This window comes from Muscardinus avellanarius (assembly GCF_963383645.1).
Source record: "Muscardinus avellanarius genome assembly, chromosome: 2".
Taxonomy (NCBI): domain Eukaryota; kingdom Metazoa; phylum Chordata; class Mammalia; order Rodentia; family Gliridae; genus Muscardinus; species Muscardinus avellanarius.
In genome coordinates this window covers 71,019,610-71,039,657 of record NC_137787.1, presented here as the reverse complement: position 1 = coordinate 71,039,657, position 20,048 = coordinate 71,019,610, and the positions used below count along the sequence as shown (strand labels likewise).

Here is a 20,048-nt window from a genome sequence, read left to right as displayed (position 1 = left end):
AGTTGTCAAGGGGAAGATGGAGAATTACTGTAATGAGTACAAGGCTTCTTTGGGGATGATGAAGGTGTTTTGAAGCTAGACAACCGTGATGGTGACACAACATTGTGAATGTACTAAATGCCGATATATATTACACTTTCAAATAGTTAATTTTATGTTTGATGGATTTTACCTCCTAAGACTAAAAAATAGAGTGGCCAATGAGGAGAATCTTAAGGTAAAAGGAGATGGTTTGGCCTGAACAATGAGAAGAATCTTAAGGTAAAAGAAGATGGTTTGGCCTGAACTACTGCAATGACAGAAAGGTGATGGAAAGTGGATAAATCCAAGAATTATCCTCTTAAAAAGACTTGATAAGCAATGGGTGAAGGCAAAATATAGAGATTCTAGAGAAAAACCAAGATTTCTGATTTTGTTTTATGGACAATAAAGATGAAAAATATTCATTCAGATTTGAATGTGCTTCACTTGGGATGTCTATGGGCTGTGTAAGTGAAGATGTCTAGCCGGCAGCCCAGGATAAAGCACTAGCCTGGACTTATGGCATTGCAATTGAGGCCATGGATGTCGATGAGATCACCCAGGCAGTAAAGTGAAAACAAGTTTTAAGACAAAGTACTAAAGAAAACCAACAATAACGTCCTACAAAGGAGACCTGTAGGAGGCAAAAGTCAAGAAATTGTTTCAGTAAAGAGAGACTAGTCTAAAATGTGCCAAGCTGCGAAGACATGAAGAAAAAGACTAAGAAATAGGTCTTCAGGAATAAGGTGGTCTTCAGAGACTTTAATGAGAGCAATTTCCTGCCAAGATGTAGGAAATTAGAGTTAAAAACACTCAAATTGCTAAAATAAAACAAACAGAAAATAACAGCTGCAACATTAATGATATAGGTATGAATTAAATTAGAGAATCTCTACAAAGAAAGAACTTTAGAGAAGAAATTAAACAAAATAGAAAGACAATAAACAACTACCCTCCTGGGAGTTAAAAGGGCCAATTCTGAAAGGACTAAAACCTACACTAATGCTTCTCAAATATTTCTACCAGAACTACCCAAAATGGAAAAGAAAGTAATTGCACATCATGCTAAGGGAAAGAAGCCAGACTCAAAAAGTCAAGGGTTGTATTTTTTTTTCTCTCATATGTGGGAGCTAGAGAGAAAAATGGGGTAGAAAGGAAAATGGGGAGAGATTACATGAAAATAAAAAGGAGACAGAGTAGAGGATGGGTGTGAGGGAAAGGGAGGAGGAAAGGGAAAGGAAGGTGCTGAGGAATGAAATTTACCAAATTACATCACGTGCATGTGCAACTATAACACAGTGAACACTACAGTTACGGATAATCATAATGAACCAATAAAAAATGTTGAAGAAAGTAATTGCACAGTTCTTGATACCTCGGGGTAGGTAATCATGCAAAGTCATTTACTATTTCATTTACTTTTTAAAATTCATGTCAACTGTGATTCTACTCACAGACAGACATGTTTAGCATCATATAAAAATGTTTCCTCATAATTTCAACTAAAACTAATGTTCCCAAAAGCTATTCCATGTTTATCATACAACTTCTCACATGGCACTCCCACAATCCACACACGCCATATGTATATATGTATCATTTACTCCCACTCTGAGAAATACAGAGGAGGTTCTTCGTTCCACGAGAGTGACCATCCCTAGAAATCTCTCCAGAAAGCATGGGGCAGAGTGTAAGAGGCAGAAACTGCTTCAGGAACAACTGCTCTTCCTTCGTTTTTCTTAAAACTCTGTCTTTCATCCTTCCAAGTATGTCACCAATACTATGGAATTAGGGAACTAAATCTATGTTGAGAGACTTTATGCCTCCTCTTCATCTCTCTCAACAAAAGAGTCATAATTTATTAAATCCTCTATACGTGGAAGCTGACCCAAATACCTTCAAATATTTAGTCATTTTCCCTTGAACTTCTCCCATATCTTTCCCAAGAGGCAGACATGGTTTTGTAAAAGGGCCCTTATGCTGTAGGGACAAAAGCAGGTTCAGCCTAAATGAGGTCATTAAAACAAAACATCAAGTTCCAGTGCCCTAAGATTCCAAGCCAATGACCTACAGAGTGTTCCAGCTGATCTTCATTTCCTTGGCACGGCAGTCAGAGTACTGTAATATAATGCAAAATGGCTCTAAAGAGAAACCAGACACTGGCCAGTGTCCTGCCAAAGCACAGTTAAATAATACCAAAGTAGCCCTTTCATCTGAAAACCTGGCTTCATACGCATATTCCACCCTTCCCAAGAACGCAGGTAATCTTCCACTGTGGAGGTGAGTTGACTGAAAAACTTTAATTGAACTCAGCCCCATAAAGGACTTGCTTTTTAACTGGCATATGTGTACCAGCACAAATGGAAATACAAGTAGAACAAAGAGACAAAGAACAGAACTTACTCTGAGCAAGGGTAAACCCAATTTAGAATGTGTTTATAGTGGTAAAACAATACTCAAATGTTTATCCTGACTCAGCTCTCCTTATAAACATCTAACAATAGCAGACCCCTCCCAGAACATACACTAAATTTTACTTGTCTAAATTGCTTTACTAATTTAATATCATTTATATTAAATGATCTATATTCGCAAATATTTTTTATTCCTTCTCTTAACTAATAAACATCTTTCTGCTCCTTCCCTATTCATTTATTCATTGATATAGCAAAAAAAATTTTTGCTAAAAACCTTTAAGTGTCAGGTATTGTTTACTTCATAGAAACTGAGTAAATGAAACTTAAAAAAAACATGTCCTAACTTTACAGAGCTTTTGTGCTATAGGGAAAAGACAGAGAATAAATACATAGATGTGTGAACATATGTCAAAAGATAGTAAGTACTGGTGAGGAAAGTTAGGTTGGGTAAGTGCTATAGTTTGGGTTTTTAAAGGCACATGTGTTAAGAGTTTGATCTCTAGCCCATGATGCCACTTGGAGGCAGTGGAACCTTTTAGGGTTGGGCCTAGTGAGAGTGAGTTGGGGCCCCAGCCCCTTCCCTTTCCTCTACTGCGTTCTGTCCACTATAAGGTGTGCAGATGTGTTCTACTGTGTGCTCCCCACCAGGAGGCGCTATCTTGCCACAAGCTCTAAATCATGGGGCCAGCCAAACATGGATTGAAACCTTTAAAACTGCAAGCCACTATACACCTTTTCTCTTTTAGAGTGATTATCCCAGGTATGTTGTTACAGTGATAGAAAGTGAACTAAGTCAAAAAGAAGTACGGGTGCAGAGGTGGTGAAAGACAGTCTTTGAATTCCATTCAAGCTGAAATCACACTGAATTTTTAATCAACCAGTTAATCAACTAGGGCCTCCTATAATGTACTCAAAACCCAAAATTGAAAAATGCGTGTTTCCCAATCAGATTTTTTCATTTTCTCAATTTTGGGATACTTCATCAACAAAGCTTTACCATTGTGATTTTTAGGCTTTCACTTAAATGCACTTTGTTCAAACTAATACACCTAGAAATATCTGTATAAAATATGTAAAGCTTTTACATGATTTCTTCTCAACTTTTTCATAAATGCTTTCATCTTCTAAATTTTAAATATATATATACATACATATTTTTTTTGGGGGGGGGCGGTACTGGGTATGGGTTGTACCTCTGAGCTACACCCCCAGCCCTATTTTTTAGTTTTGTTTTTTTTTTTTTTTTAAACAGGGTCCCACTGAGTTGTGAAGTGTCTCACTAAGGCTGTCCGCAAACCCTGACTCTCCAGTCTTCGCCTCCCAAATGCTGGGATTACAAGCATGGGCCACCATGCCCAGTTTATCATAACTCAGTGAAACATTGTTTCAAAAAATAGAAAAGACTAATAAATAGGACCAGGGGTGTAGCTCGGAGGTAGAACGCCCCTGGGTTCCATCCCCAGTACTGAAAAAAATTTTTTTTAAGTTTCAGATTTAGTTTACTCAAATTAAGAAAAATTTGAGTAAAATTTGAAAAATTTGTCATCAGGGTGAGATGGCCCATGCCCGGAATTCTAGTACTTATGATGGTGAAACAGAAGAAGGTTCACAGATTTGAAGCCAACCTAAGCTAGTTAGTAAGAACCTGTTTAAAAATAAAATAGGGTTAAAGATGTATCTTGAAGCTAGAATGTCCATCCCCCTGGTTCAATCCTCAGTATCCTCCTCTCAAAAAAAAAAAAAAAAAATGAAAAGAAAATGTGAACCATATAATTGGAAAGGTTAGTCCTCATACTCAAATCAGACATATTCTGTTAGATAAAATTCAACTTTAATTTTCAATTAGATAGAGATATCAATATCTGAGAAAAATACTAAAAAACACTGAAAAATAAATCATATGTTATATTTAATAAGGGAAATAGCTGAAACCCATAAAAATTTAAAATAGTACAGGACCCAGTTCTAAGGAGTGTGATAATGTGCTAGGAAGCACATATAACTCTTGTTAATTGTGAGTATACATTTCCACCTCTGACTTTCAGCTTTGGAAAAATTAAACAAAACCATGTTTCAAACTACAAATAGCTCCATTACATGAAATGCTAATAGTGAGAAAATTTCTTACATTTTTAATAAGATGGTATACTCTTTTAAAAAATCAGTCCAGCAGCAGGCATATAATTTTTAGAAGTGGAAAATATTAAAATATTGTACAATAAAATAAAATGGGAACTGTCTGGAACTGTAATAAGTAGTTCATAATATGATTTTCTAAAATAGATTTATCTACAATATTGAATAGCATTCAAAATTTGAAGAAAAATCAAATACAAGCTTTATCCTTGAGTTTTACACAATTTACCCTAAAAATTTCAGTGGACTCAGCTATTAGAGTATCAGCCAGGAAGACATTGTGAATAAGGCCTCCCTTGCCTGCCAATACACTCTGCTAAAGAGAGCTCCCATGTCTAAGGTCAGGCATCTCCTAGGAAGTCCAGTCCTTAGCCCCTAATTCTGAACAATCCTGGAGGGCCATACCAGCTCCAGAGTTCTATGTGCTACATTCCAACTCTCCCTATGTCCATTCCTATATGCATTGTTTCTAAGAATTCTGCCCAGAAAACTTCCTGCAAGCTAACATGCTCAAGCCAGCTTGCCTGGGAACCTTCCCTGGACACCTAGTCTATTTCATAATCAGACGTTAGAAGGCACATTTTCTTTCAGCGATTGATCCATTCCACATTTTTGCTTGTTTTTTGTTTTTGTTTTTGTTTCTGTTGAACCTCAGGACCTTGCACATGCTAGGAAAGTGTTCCACCACTTTACCCATGGGCTACGACCCCAGTTCTTTTAATTTTATTTTATGACAAGGTCTCATTAAGCTGCCTAGGCTGGCCTCAAATGTGTGTTCTCCTTTCTTAAGCCTCTCATGTAGCTGGCATTACAGGTGTGCACCATAACACCCAGATAAATATGTATTAACATTAGAGGAAAATATATTGGAATCCATGACAGAAAGGCAGTTTCAGGATTCAACATTGTTCACTGATAGACTCTGCTTGGTTCTTAGGAAACTCTCCTTTAAGCATTATAACTCCTCTAATAACAGTCTGGACATGGAAGAATGGAACTCAGAAACTGAAAACTGAAAAATCTAAAACCACTATTGTCATTATTTCTATTATACCATCATAAATTTCAATTTAAAAAAACACATTTCAAATTGGCCAGAATCCTCTCCTAACCATTAACAAAAATAGATTTATGGCATAAAAGAACAGAAACATTTTCTAATTTGTGGTGCTTTGATAAATGATTAAATAAACTTTCTCTACATGTGATGCCCTGGAAGGTTACATACCCCAGGGTACCATACCAAAAGGTTATTGCGAACATATGTGGGTTCCCAGAAGATAAGTTTTAGGAAAAAAATAGAGAGAGAAGATGAGGATCTTGAAACTGATTTTCTTAAACCTATGAGTTTGTGACCCCTTAGGAAGTCTTCATATATACTTACCGTATATATCTCTCCATGCCCATGTGAAGAACAGTGGCCTAAATAATTTACCAGTGACATAAATACTTAATGGCTAAACATTTGCTATCATCTGCCCTTTGGTCTGAGATATCCAAATGATTTTTCCATTCAAGTTTCTCTGTGTAGATTTTTCGAGTAAACAGTAAGCTGGGAGAAGATATCGCAGCCCATTGAGTACTCTTCATTTATAATTATACAAAATAAAAATAACATATAAAATAAAAAAATATCTCCACTCATTTTATTATACATAATCAAAATTTCCTATGTGTTAAAAGAAAGCAAAAGATTTATACTGCTTAAAGTAGTCCAGGATTCAAACCTATAATTTTGCTTTTTATAAATAGATCTTTAAATAGAACTAGAAATGTGTTTTTAATTTAGTGAAGATGAAGATGGTAGATGATGATTAAAAGAAATGTGCCCAAATACAGTTTGTTTATATTAGTTTTAATTATGCATTTATCTTCAATAATCTATTTACATATTCCTTTTCAACAAAGGAACCTAAGAACAAAGAATCCAAGATAATCTATTTGGAGGGGAAAACAATATGTAATTAGACCAAGTAGATAAGTAAAGCAATTCAGATTATGGTAGCTAAAGGCTTTGAGATTAAAAAAATGTTTGCCAGCTTCACCACAGATAGGACTGTGGCTGCAGTACAAAGAACAGAGGGAAGATTGCAGATGAGGGTTAAGAGGTAGATGGCAGCCAAACCACACAGAGTCTTACACACCACAGTAAGAAATATGGATTTTAGCCGGGCGTGGTGGCGCACACTTGTAATCCCCGCGCTTGGGAGGCAGAGACAGGAGGATCGCACAGGTTCGAAGCCAGCCACGCTGGTTTAAGTGACCCTGTTTCCAAATAAAAATATAAAAATAGGTCTGGGAGTGTAGCCCAGAGGTAGAAGGGTTTCCAGGAGCCCCAGTAACCACCAAAAACAAACAAACAAAAAAAAAGAAATATGATTTTATTCTAAACTATCAAAACTTTCTCAACCAGGGAATGACTTAATGTGATCTACATATGGAGAATGGACCAAGATAAGTTAATGTAAGAAGTCAGACTATTAATGGCTTCTGTCGATGGCTGCAGCAGGTGAGCAGACAGTGGGATTAGAAGAAGTGAGAATTGCAGCAACAGAGATGGGGAGAAATGCAGAGACTCGTGTCCATTTTGATGAAAGATGCAGAAGTAATTAACAAGACCAGAAGGTGGTCTCTTTGGTGTCTGACAAAGAGATTTAGAGAAGGACTCAGAAGATACGACCATTTCACATCCTTTAAACCAAGCAGAGGCAAATATATATTGAATCTATACCAGCCTCAAATGTTCACGTTTAATCTCACATTCTTATTTCTAAGATTTCACTTGATTCTGTAGCTCATCTTAACTTCATATCTCAACCACCCAGCCTCTCCCTAATATACAGTTTCTGAACTTCTAATATTTGAACTTTGATGCACATTTTTAAATTTAATTAGACTCTCCTATTCCCACTGTTTCAATGAAGGTAATTCCTGTGCTCCCCATGGCACTCCAAATGTGCCCTTAATTAAAAGGGAGTGATGACCTTGTGCAAAGTTGTGAACTGAGGCTGAGAAGGAGTTTCTATCAGTGAGACCAAAGAAACCCTCCATGACTCCTTTATCTACTGCCCAGAAGCCACTAGTATCTCAAGAGCCATCAGAGTCACTTGCTCTAGAAACAGAACAAAATCACATAAGCTGTAAGTGTGGACAATGGTCTGCTATCCTATAACTTAGCAACAACAGGACAATATTAAACATTAGGTTCATTGATTCCTAGACCAATATCTTTCATACATCATTCTGACTCACATCATTCTGGTTCTCATCCTGTCATGGTTACTGTTAGAGCTACTATGGGCTTAAAAACTTTAGCTGGCAACCTAATCACCACATATAGCAGTACATCTATAGAAAAAATATACTTGAACAAACCACCTCTTTATTAATATTCTTTTAGAATTAAAGCATTTATAAACAGATTAAGAAAATTATACTTCCTATTTGTGTTTTTTCTCTGTAGCTTTAAAAAAATATTTAATGTGCTGGCAAAAGTAAAAACAAGAAGTAAAGGATTCTCTCTTTATATCAGTTCTCTCATTTCTCTTCTAAATTAACTCTGAATCTTTCCCTTTACTACTACATGACAAGGCAAGGCCTACGTCCACTTCTCCACTTCTTTTTTTTTTTTTTTTTTTTTGGTGCTACTGGGGTTCCTGGAAACCTTTCTACCTCCAGGCTACACTCCCAGACCCATTTTTATATTTTTATTTGGAAACAGGGTCTCTTAAGCCAGTGAGGCTGGCTTCGGACCTGCACAATCCTCCTGTCTCCACCTCCCAAACGCGGGGATTACAAGTGTGCGCCACCACGCCTGGCCTATGGCCACTTCTTAAGGTCTCCCTTGAACCTTCCTTTATCTAAAGTGCTAAAAAAGAAAATTTCCAAGTCTGCTTATCTGCACTCAAATACACATAAGTGTATACTCACACAATGGAACTTATTACTGTTCCAATATAAGCTAATTTTGGGGGGCAGTATTAGAGATTGAAGCCAGAGGCATTCTGTCTCCAAGCTATGCCCCCAGCTCTATTTTTTATTCCCTTAGTTGGAAACAAGTTTTCAGTAGGTTTCTGAAAACCTTGCTATGTTGATGAGGCCGACTTTGAACCTGTGATGTTCCTGCCTCAGTCTCCTAAGTACTAAGTCTCCTAATCCTAAGTACTAGGATTAGGATTATAAGCGTATGCCACCATACTGGCTCATTAACTGACAAGCAATGTCTATAAAAGTTCAGAAATATTTTATTTTATTAATTAAGGTTTACATTTATATTGAACTATGGATGACTTCTATTTTACCCTTTTTCATAGAACATAATTTATATTTCCAGGGAAAAATTAAGATGCAGTTGGGCTTTCTCAAAATGAGAAATAAAATCAATATTGAAGACAAAGATTAGACTGCAAATGTACCCACCGAAAACCTTCAAATTGAAAACAAAAACTTGCCCAATAAGATATCTACTTGTATGCTTTAAAATAAGAGGAGACACCTGTATTTTACTATAGCCAAAGAAAATAGAATACTGAGTTGGTGGCTTCTGTCATAGAGGCCAAGGGACCTCTCTAAGAATGGGACCAACTAGAGCCATTGTCTAGCAAATTATCCTTTATGTAAATTAAATGAATTGAGGAATGGGAACTGGACACTATGAGCTGGACAAGCGGAGACAAGCCAAGCAGTTGACCATCTCACATCATCCACATACAGTAATAACTAGTTTTGTGCTCTCTTAATCTTATGAGATCCCCCACCATCCAAGGCACTAGGTGGCCATTGTTTTTGCTTCTCATGTTCATATGCCAAATCTACTGAACCTGAACTTCTACACAGCAGAACCTTCCACACTCCTGATGAATGAGTAGTGGTCCAGGTCCCTCTAGCCATTTAGCTCCAACTGACTGAATAAGAGTAGGACACCCTGAGATACTATCTCTCTTTAGATACAGACTCCAGTCAGTTACCAAGAACTGAACCACTAAAAGTAAAACTCAGGGTTGACCATTGGCAATCATGACTGCAGAGAAATGTCCAAAAAAATGAGGTGATTTGCAAGGAGAAGCAGCAACTCCAGCATGCCTGTTGGAGAAGAAAAAGAGCACAGAGAAAGCAGTTGCCTTGATTTTGGCTGACTTTCTAGTTGTCAATTCCAATCTGATGTGAGACCAATGAACTACTGTTCTTCAGGTACTAAAACATAACCTCTCGGGCTAGTTCATTTGAGGCTCTGTTTCCTCCAATCAGTACACGGCTGAAATAACAGCTAAAATCCATTTGCAATATTCCCACCATTTCTTAAATAGATTTTCCACAAGTTTCGGTTCAGACTGGCAGTCTAGAAGTAGTAAAGAGTAGTACTGATTCTTTACGTATATCAAAGAAAAATCTGCGTGTGATGGTATATCCTTGTAATTCCAGCATTTGGGAGGCTGAGACAGGAGGATCACGGTTCATGGACAGCCTCAGCTACTTATTGAGGGCCCTTTGCAACTCAGTGAGACCCTGTTTCAAAAGAAAGAATAAAAAATAGGGCTGAGGGTATAGCTTGGAGGTAGAATGCCCCAGGGGTTCCATCCCCAGTACTGAAAAAAGAAGACAAGTTTGAATATTTCTGTCCTTCCCTGGACAAAACTATTCAGTGGGTTTTGCAATAGGTTCAAGTATTCTGAGGAAGGTGGTTTAGGGACCACACACTGAGGAACACTGCTTTAAAGCCTGCTTTAACATTGCTATTAAAATCTGTATGCATTCAAATTAGTCAAAAAAAGAGAGAAACTCATCAACATTCAAAAACAGCAAATTCCTATTAAAAAGATTTGTCTTAAACTCTATTAGGAGCAAATATTGTTTCTATTATTCTCTCTGTATATGTATCTGTGTTTCATTCCTCACTAAATGGGGTTTTGTAAAATAGCTTGGAGGGCCTAAATACAATCTATGGTGTTGTTTCCATCTGAAAATGAATTTAAACTTACAAAGAGCTAATCTGCAGACTTTTGAAACATAACCAGTTCATAATTTGAGATTTCATGTGCCATTCCAACTGAGAAAATTTGATTATGGATGGTTTTAGGTATTACCAAGGAATTACTGGGTGGTTATTGTTAGGAAATAATCACATTTGGGTTACATTTTTAAAATATTTTTACATTTGTTTGTTTTGGTACTGAGGATTGAATCCAGAGGCACATTACTTCTGACATATACCCTCAGTCCTACTTATAAAACAAACAAACAAACAAGCCAGGGTCTCACTAATCCTCCTGTCTCAGCCTCTCAAGTACTGGTATTACAAGTATGTGCCACCACACCTAGCTTTAAATGCATTTTCTTCTGAAATTCTTATAAAACTAGATAAGGTTGCAATGGCAGGATTTACTCTAAAATACTTCATCAAAGAAAATGAAAACTTACAAAAAGGAATAGACAAAGTAAATGAGGCAAAAATCTTGATGATCGCCGAGTCTAAACACTAAGACCCTAGGGGTTGAGTTTCTTTCTTTCTACTTTTAGGTATATTAGAAAAATAAAAATATGAGTGCTTAGTTAATATAGCAATGATATGAGATTCCTGTTAGACAACACATATAAACCAGAATAATTACTGACATCAAAAAGGAAAGACATAAGAGGCCTTTTAATTTGGAGACGGATATATTTATCTTTTGAAATTCCCAACACACTAGAGGAAACAAATCCAAAGCAGAGGGTGTGGGAAATTACTTTCTTAATAATTTGTAAGAATTTTTTTTCCAAGGCTATATAAAAAGGATTAATTTACTCAGAAGAGGTTAGAAACAGTGTGATGGGGCAAAGCACATAAACATCCTTTCTGATCTCCCTTCATTGGGACTATGGATGCATGAGCAAATCATTTCTGGGTTTTGCACCTTCATTTTTCAATCTTACAATGTGGAAGACAGACCCACTTCCTGCTGTTCTCAAGAGATAATATCCAGTAGACCGTAAGCTCCACATAAAAGCTGATGATTAATGACACTAATAAATATGATTTAATATGACTAATTACTTAATAGATTTTCCATATAAATCTTAAGGATAGGAAAGCTAGAAGAAAAAGAACAAAGAGATGGTTATATTTCAGGAAGAGGAAAAATGAAAGGAGAAATTTCAGGTCCTTTGATGGATATTAGCAAATAGTATTTGTCATCCCTACGATTCTTGTGTTATGGGTAGAGCTCTAACTAACAGTGCTGATATATGACTATTACTTATTCTTACAGTCTTTACTCTCTTTGGAAATATTACGTTTCTAAAATGTCAATGTCAAATCCTCAAAAAAATTTACTTTCTAGGTCTTAGTTATACAAAGATTAGGTACCTACATTTCTTAGATTCAATTTACACATCTTTAAAGGAAGAGCTTTAGACTAGATGATCTCCAAAATCCCTAACTCAAACACTCCACAATAGTTTTTTATAGGGTTGAATTTTTTAAATGTTCAGAGACTTTATGCTCAATTAGATACACTATATGATAGGGAAGTAATTAACTGAAGCTACTGCACAAGCTGTGTCCAAGCATGAAAGTTACCTAGGGGTCAACAAAACAGATAAGAATTGATTCTGCTGGGAGGACTAAGGATATGACCCTCTTTTCTTTTCTTCAGTTAATAGCTGTTTACAGTTCATTAATAAAGAATAATTTCCTAAAAATTTTCAATTTTAATCATAAACTACAAAAAGATTAAATTCATGACATAAGTACTTTTAAATGAGAGTAACTTTTCTCACCCATGCATACAAAGTAAAGTACACTATGAGTAACCCTTATTGGTGAAGTATGCTTGGGATAATATTTGGCCAGCATCATAAAAAGAGGAACAGAGAATAAAAAGTAGATTTCCTGTCATTATAGTTCTTGTTTTAAAATAATAACATCAAAATCCTATAGTACTGTATACTTAGGGACATTAGATTCCCAAAAAGAAATAAAGTATGTCCTATTTCTATTTGTTACTCCAAGACAATTTACACTTACATATTACACAGGCATCTCAAACTGTTAAAAAAAAATAAAAGCTATAAAATGACTTTTGGCCATTGTCTTGGAAGGCCAAATAAAATGTAACATTTCTAGTTTGAATTCTCTCAAACTTTCTGGTCATTATTTGTAAACAACAAGAAGAAATTCTTTGCTTTCCTTTGGGGTAAAAATAACTTCTAGCCTGGCGTGGTGGCGCACGCTTGTAATGCCTGCGCTTGTGAGGCGGAGACAGGAGGACCAAGCAGGTTTGAAGCTAGCCTCGCTGCTTAAGAAGCTAGCCTCGCTGGCTTAAGAGACCCTGTTTCAATATATATATAAAATAGGTGTGGGAGTGTAGCCTGGAGGTAGAAGGGCTTCCAGGAGCCCCAATACCACCAAATAATAATAATAATAATAACTTCTAAAATGACTGGAATGGTTAAACAAAACAAATGAAAGAGAATATAAAGAAAAGAGATATTTTCTTCTTTCATGTTTTAACCATAAGTAATAATAAGTGGAATAGTACAATCACAAATAATCATTCATATCATCTCAATCAAAATTGTGAAATATCATCTTGTAAAAAGGATATGTGTGTCACAAAGATATTGAGCTTGGGGAAATTACTAACAGAGTCATATATTCTCAAATCCTCCCTTATTCTAAATAACTGAGAATGTGTATAAATAAATAAATAAATAAATTCTAAAGGCAAAGTCTAGGCAGGAACAAAAGAAAACAGCAAAGAAAATGAAAAGGAACCTCCTTCTTCCACACTCTTTCACAACTTTGAGACATTCTTCTCTTCATAGACACCCCAACCCTCAGACCTAAGAAGAGATTGGCATGAAGGGCCCTTGTAAGGTGGGACAGCACTCTAGGTCAGACACTAGAAGTCAGCCAAGACTCTGCTCATGGAACAGCACAGCTATCCATGTGGGTGAAGGGATCTCTGTCCCACTGGACAGAGGACACATTGCCAGTGAGAAAAACTTACTGGAGTCAATAACAGCATACCACCTTTTCTCATCTCTCAATTTGCTAAACCTAACCTGAAAAAAAAAATGCTGCCATTCTGTAAAATGTGTTATGCTAGTCATGACTATTCACATTTAAGGTACATCTTACCTTGACCCTGATACCTCACCTGCTCTCCCTCTCCCCACTGTACTTACTTGCACATCAACACCAACCTGTCTTTCTACTCAAAGAAAACCCTGCCCAAATCCATGTATCCTTTAGAAACAGGAATTCTGTTTCTAAATTACAGTGAGAGACAGTCCAGACCTCTCTCTTTCCAGTTCTCTTTTAGTGATCATTCTCCACTATGCCTCAATCCCGAATCAAAGCCTTGTTTAGGTAAACACCTGTTGGTTGGTTGGTTTGTTGGTTGACTGGTTGGTTGGTTGATTGGTTGGTACTTGTGCCTAGCCAGATGCCGTAGTGCCTGGGAAGATGTTAGCAACATAGCATGTCCCCCCCATAATCAGGAAATGTATCTCTTCCCTTGCCCTAGAAGCTCCGGAAGTCTATTATGCCATCATGAGGTATTTCTTTTTCTCACTTCGGGTGACAGGTACAATGCAGAAACAATTTTTTGCATACTACAATCACCATCAAATCTACCATCCCCACGCCCATCTTATTTCGTAACCTGAAAGCCAAATTCTCAAAGGGCTTGGATGCTTCAGAAGGACTGTCTTTTAATTGAGATCCACTTTAAACTCACCCTGATAATAAAGCTCTCTTGAGTCACTTTTTTTGTCCATCTCCCCATTCATGAAATTACAATCCAATTAGACTTAAACCCCTGCCCTCCCAAAGAACACATACCAGATTTCCATCCAAACACATTTCTATCATTGTTGCATAGTATCAGATTCATTTATTTCTTAGGGTATTTCCTCCATTTCTTTTGTTTTGTTTTGTTTTTTGGTGGTACTGGGATTCCTGGAAGCCCTTCTACCTCCGGGCTACACTCCCAGACCTACTTTTACATTTTTATTTGGAAACAGGGTCGCCTAAGCCAGCACGCGTGGCTGGCTTCGAACCTGTGAGATCCTCCTGTCTCTGCCTCCCAAGCGCGGGGATTACAAGCGTGCGCCACCACGCCCGGCCCTATTTCCTCCACTTCTAAAAGTATAAACACACATCCTTAGATCTATCAGAAATAATAAGGTGAAGAAAAAGAAAAGAGAATAATAGATGAGAAAACAACCATCTGTGTTCTCTCTCTGATCATTATTTTTCTCCTTACTATGAGTATCTGGCTATTTAAATGTATTGCTTCTATGCTTCTGAGATCACAATGCCTTTTGTCAAATGAGGCTTCTCTTTGTTTTGCTGGTTCAAAACTAGGGGGAAGTATGACAAGGGATGAATTATTCTAGGACACCGATATTTTGCTCAAAATATATAATCATGAGATACTGCCTCTTAGTTGCTTGGTCATTAGGATCTAATTTGCATGAGTCTGTCTTGTAATAGAAACTTGAAAAGAAAGCAAATCACAAAAATAAAGTCTTTCTTCTCAGCATCACTTATAAGTCATATGCCTTCTGCAGCCAGAGCTTCAAAACTGCAGAATTCATTAAAATGAAGAAGATATGTCAATTACCTTTTGTCAGATTCACTATATAATTTCTTTTAGGAAATGAGGCTGGTGTTGATTTATTTATTTATTTATTCATTTATTTATTTATTTTGTGGTATTGGGGATGGAACCCAGGGGCATTCTACCCCTAAGCTACACCCCCAGCCTTATTTTTTATTCTTTATTTGGAAACAGAGTCCAACTGCATAGCAAAGGGCCTAAGATAGCTCAGGCTGTCTGCGAACCACAATCCTCCTGTCTCAGCCTCTCAAAGGCTGGGATTATAATCCTGGGCCACCATGACCGACTTGGTGTAGACTTAAAATGTGTAAAACGAGCCAGGTATGATGGCACATACTTGTAATCCAAGTACTTGGGAGGCTGAGACAGGAGGATCACAGATTCATAGCCAGCCTCAGCTACTTAGTAAGGCCCTCTACAACTTAGTGAGACCCTATTTTAAACTAAGAAATAAAAAATGGTCCTACTGGTGTAACTCAGAGGTAGGATTCCCCTGGGTTCTATCCCCAGTACCACAAAAAAAAAAAAAAAATGTGTAAGATGAAAGAAAATATTAAAGAAACCACTGATCCTTTTCCTGGCACTACTCGCTGCCCCACCCCTTTCAAATTCTTAAATTAAAAATTATGGTTGTAGTACGACATGTAACTCTTCTGCCTAGCCAGTGAATGATAATAGTTCTGGACACCATACTTTATAAATTATCTCGCTTCCACCATCTCAAGATCCTAAGAGGTAACCCTCAACATTTCCATTCTACCACTGAGAAAACTGAGACCCTAAAGGGCAGTGCCCCAAGTGACTGTCTATCAATAGCTATATAACGTAGACCAAGCCGAATTCTTGGTACTACTGTAAGTTCTTGAGACTCTTGAAGACTATATAGATTTATAAGTCCTAAGAAGCTTGAATTTAAAAATTTAGAAATGCATACCTGTTTTTTTCTTGAATTTGCTTTGGGAAACAGGCCGGCTGACAACACAGATGTAAGTGGAGAACAGCATAGCTCAGGAAAAGGGTTTGGAATTGAAGGCATTTCCAGAACATCAAGATTGTTCTTTTTTCTCCTACACGGAGAGAACATAGGATGTCATTTACATAAAACAGAATGTAAGATATAATTGCTGTCAGGATTAAGAGTGTTAAGACCAACACATACCACTCTGTGACAATGCAAATATTATATAAGGTGTCAGGAAAGTTCTATGGTGTATTTTCTGTGGATCAAAATAAAATGTTAATTGATAACAAGTAAATCTACAGTAGTCTTATATTTTTTTTTCTCTTTTGCCTTTAAAAATCCACCAGGTTTGGAAACTCCTTTTGATAATCTTCCTGAAGCAGCATTATAAACCATCTAAATATTAGTGCAAAAAACATCCCAAGCAGTTATGCATTATAATGCATCCATTAAATTGACCGTCTCTAAGTTACAATTAATGAGTTCATCCCTATGATATTTTACCAATCACTTTTGGGAGTTATGATTTATTAATTATAGCTGTGGTTCATCTCACTTCAGATTTCATTCACAATGTTGCCCACACACAGTCTGTTGATTTTCCAAGTGCTTTTAGATACTAAACAGCAAGGCAGTGTCTTTGAGGAGGTAAGTTAAGAGAACTTGCTAGTTAGTATAAATGTACTCTAGTCCATTGGGGAGTAATTTTAACTTCACTGAAGTCGGAGCACTGAGAAAATCTGAAGAAAAAAAGTACCATGCAAATGTATGAATATAAAGGACCACAGATTTTCATACTGTCGTAGCCTTTTTTTTTTTCTTTCCTAAAGTGTGTGCAACTGTAAAGGCACTTAGTGCAGAATGCCATGGAGATTGAGAAACCTCTTAAAGCTTCTATTCTTTCTTACTGAACAGTAAAGACTGCTCAAATGTCAATCCCTGCTTAGCTTCTCCAGGGTCGCTGTGAGACTAAGTGGGAGGTGAACTCATAAACATATAAAATAAAAAGGACTGTTAATTAAAAAAAAATAAAAACCATGCAGGGGCCCTAAGAAGCCGCAGAGGGTGGTCGATCTGGAGTTTCGGCCTCCCAGTTCCCACGGATGGACTGAGGCTAGAGACCCCGAGGACTGTCAATGAATGGGTGATGCTATTTATAATGAGGCGCTGCGAGATCGCAACGTCCTGCCGATCCCGCGGGAGCCAGCTCAAAGGGAATTGTCTTCAGACACTTTCACAAACTTGGCCCCGCTCTGGGCACCGGGAGGGCCCCCTAGGACCGCCTCCCCGCCCGGGCGGGCGGCCGAGCCGGGCACTCCCCGCGCCCTCCCGGGGCTGGGCAGCCTACCTGTCCGCGGCGGCGCGGCGGGGCGCGGCGGGGCCGGGCGGGGGCGCGCGCAGCGGGGGGGCCGGCGCCAGGTCGTGGGCGTCGCCGCTCCCCGGGGCCGCGCCGCACACCTGGGCGGCCGCCCTGTCCGCCGCGCTCTGCCCATCCTGCAGGGAAGTGGTCATCGCGGCCAAGCCGGGGTCTCGGGCGTCGGGCCGCCGGGCGGCAGAGGTCGGCGGCGGGCGGGCAGGTGCGGTGGCCTGGCCCCTGCGCTCCCGGCTCCGCCGCTCGGCCGGCGAGCTCCGAGCGCGGCGGGGAGGGAGGGCCGGGGGTGGGGAGAGGGAGGAGCGGCGGTGGGTGGGGGCCGCGGGCGGGCGGAGGGGGCGGGGAGGCGGCGAGCGCGGGGCTGGGCGGCCCAGGCTGCCCCAGGTGGGCGCTGGTGCCGGCTGAGGTGCCCAGGTCAGGGCTGGAGACCCGGGCCGAGCGGAGCCGCACTGGCCCTGGGCTGCCCTGGTGCACTGCTGGCGAGCACGGGCCCGGGCAGCGCTGACCCTTAGACCCGTCCATTCTTTTTGCACTGCGATCTGAGATCACCTAAGCTGTCACTGGGCCGCCATGACAGGCCCCACCGTGCCGGGAGGCCGGGGGGGGGGGCGGGGGGGGGGACCAGGTTTGTTCAGTGTTTCCCCACGCGCCCCCTCTACCCTCTCCAAGGCCAAAGATCGGGTGGGGTGGGGAGGGCAACGAGAGAGCAAGGGGGGCTATCATGACAACTATTGAGGTTTTGGAATCAGTCAATCCTGAATGAACCTGAAGGTGTCTGCAATTTGAAAGATTATTAATTCTCTCTTACTGAAAGCAGCTTCTATTGAATGCATCTCTAATCTGCCTTGTCCATCAGCTCCATGAATTAGAGGTTTTACATAGAAGGAACTCGAGGCGCAGAGCCAGGAGCACCCGTGCACAACAGAGCGCTGGGGACTGGTGCAGTCAGGATTCCAACCCAGAGCTTCCTTCCCAGGCTGTTTGAAAGAGTAATGACTTTGTTGCACATCCTGTGAGATGCAGCAAGCAACCCATTCTCAAATTCCTGGAGATAACTGTTTCTGCTCTTCCCCTGAGGGTCCCCAGCCTGTGCACTGTCGAGAATTTCCAAACGTTTTACACACTTTGTTCTTTGACCAAATTAGGTAAGATCTGTCCCTGGCATCTGTTTCACCAGGTTTTCTTAACCTCCACAACCTCTGCCCAGGAGTAAACACTGCCTGCGGAAGCCGGCAACCCCTGCCTAGCCTGTACCTCCTCCCGACCCCGGCGCCCCGCCACCCGCTGGTGACACCCAGGGGGCGCTCACTGCAAGGAGGTAGCCTCCTTAGGAAGACAGAGAACCTCTGAGTCGAAGAATTTAAGGAATCCAAGTTCTTCGTTTCCTAAAGTCAAAATTCAGGCCCGGGAAAGAACAGGAGTGACCCGGGTCACCTGATGCAAGATTAAGTGGCCACACCAGGACAATACAGTGACTCTGCTGAGGGAGAAAATCAAGAATGCCAGTGGTGAGAACCAGCATTTACTGAGTGCCAGACAAGCCCTTCACTCACATGCAAATCTCTGGATTGTGGTGTGGTTCTATGTGTAGGTTTTAATTGAATTCAGGTAAAAACCTTCAAACATATTTATTGAGCTCATTCCAGCAAAATAGAAGTGAGGTATGTATTACAGATAATTTGAACTAACAAAACAAAGAAAGCAACAAACACTAGTCATAATCGTTACCTTAATTTTATTCAGAGCTCTTGCAGCCATTTATTTCTTCTAAGAATGATAGAGTTTGGGTATTGTAATAGCAGAGTTCATCAATGCCTGAAGTGTATTCCTTCCCACTCTCAAAACCATCTCTCTCTCTCTCTCTCTCTCTCTCTCTCTCTCTCTCTCTCTCTCTCTCTCTCTCACACACACACACACACACACACACACACACACACACACAACATACACACACGGGAAGGAGGAATGCAAGCTCTGATATTTTTGCTGGAGAAAAAAAAATACTTGGACCAGCATGTCTCTTTAGAATCACTGAAAATATCATCTTCCAACAGTGTCTCCTGCCCCACTTCTAGCTTAATTTCTTACCTTCAAGAAAAAGTATTCACTGGCTGCAAGGAGATCTCAACTGTGTCTTCATTCTCTAGGGTTTCTCCTATTTAATGAAAATCCAAGGAGGATACATTTGCAGGATTTAGACTCCTCCTCTAACCCCCATGGGTAGATATTATAGTTCTAGCAGTTAAGAAGGCCAAAAAAGAACAGGTCTCTGAGAATGAGAACCTTATATATAGCTTTGCTTTGAAAATGGTCGTGAAAGGTTGAATTTGCTCTTCATAATACCTTTAAGATCTACCAAGAATTATTAGATTTAGCTTATTTATTTATTTATTTATTTATTTATTTATTTATGTATGTATGTATTGGTGGTACTGGGGTTTCTGGAAGCCCTCTTACCTCCGGGCTACACTTCCAGACCTATTTTATATTTTTTTTATTTTTGGAAACGGTCTCTTAAGCCAGCCCTGCTGGCT

The 20,048-nt window shown here is 39.3% G+C and overlaps 1 protein-coding gene across 1 annotated transcript in view; it reads right to left on the bottom strand.

Annotated features, from left to right (window-relative positions):
- GRB14 (growth factor receptor bound protein 14) overlaps positions 1–17,654 on the bottom strand; it is a gene marked incomplete at both ends in the record, with an annotated part of 131,410 nt that extends 113,756 nt beyond the window's left edge. Inside the window, 2 exons of the mRNA XM_080688989.1 lie at positions 16,116–16,248; positions 17,491–17,654. Of these exons, the coding sequence (XP_080545115.1) occupies positions 16,116–16,248; positions 17,491–17,654 (297 nt within the window). The remainder of the gene's footprint in view (positions 1–16,115; positions 16,249–17,490) is intronic.
- Positions 17,655–20,048: the final 2,394 nt, after the last annotated feature.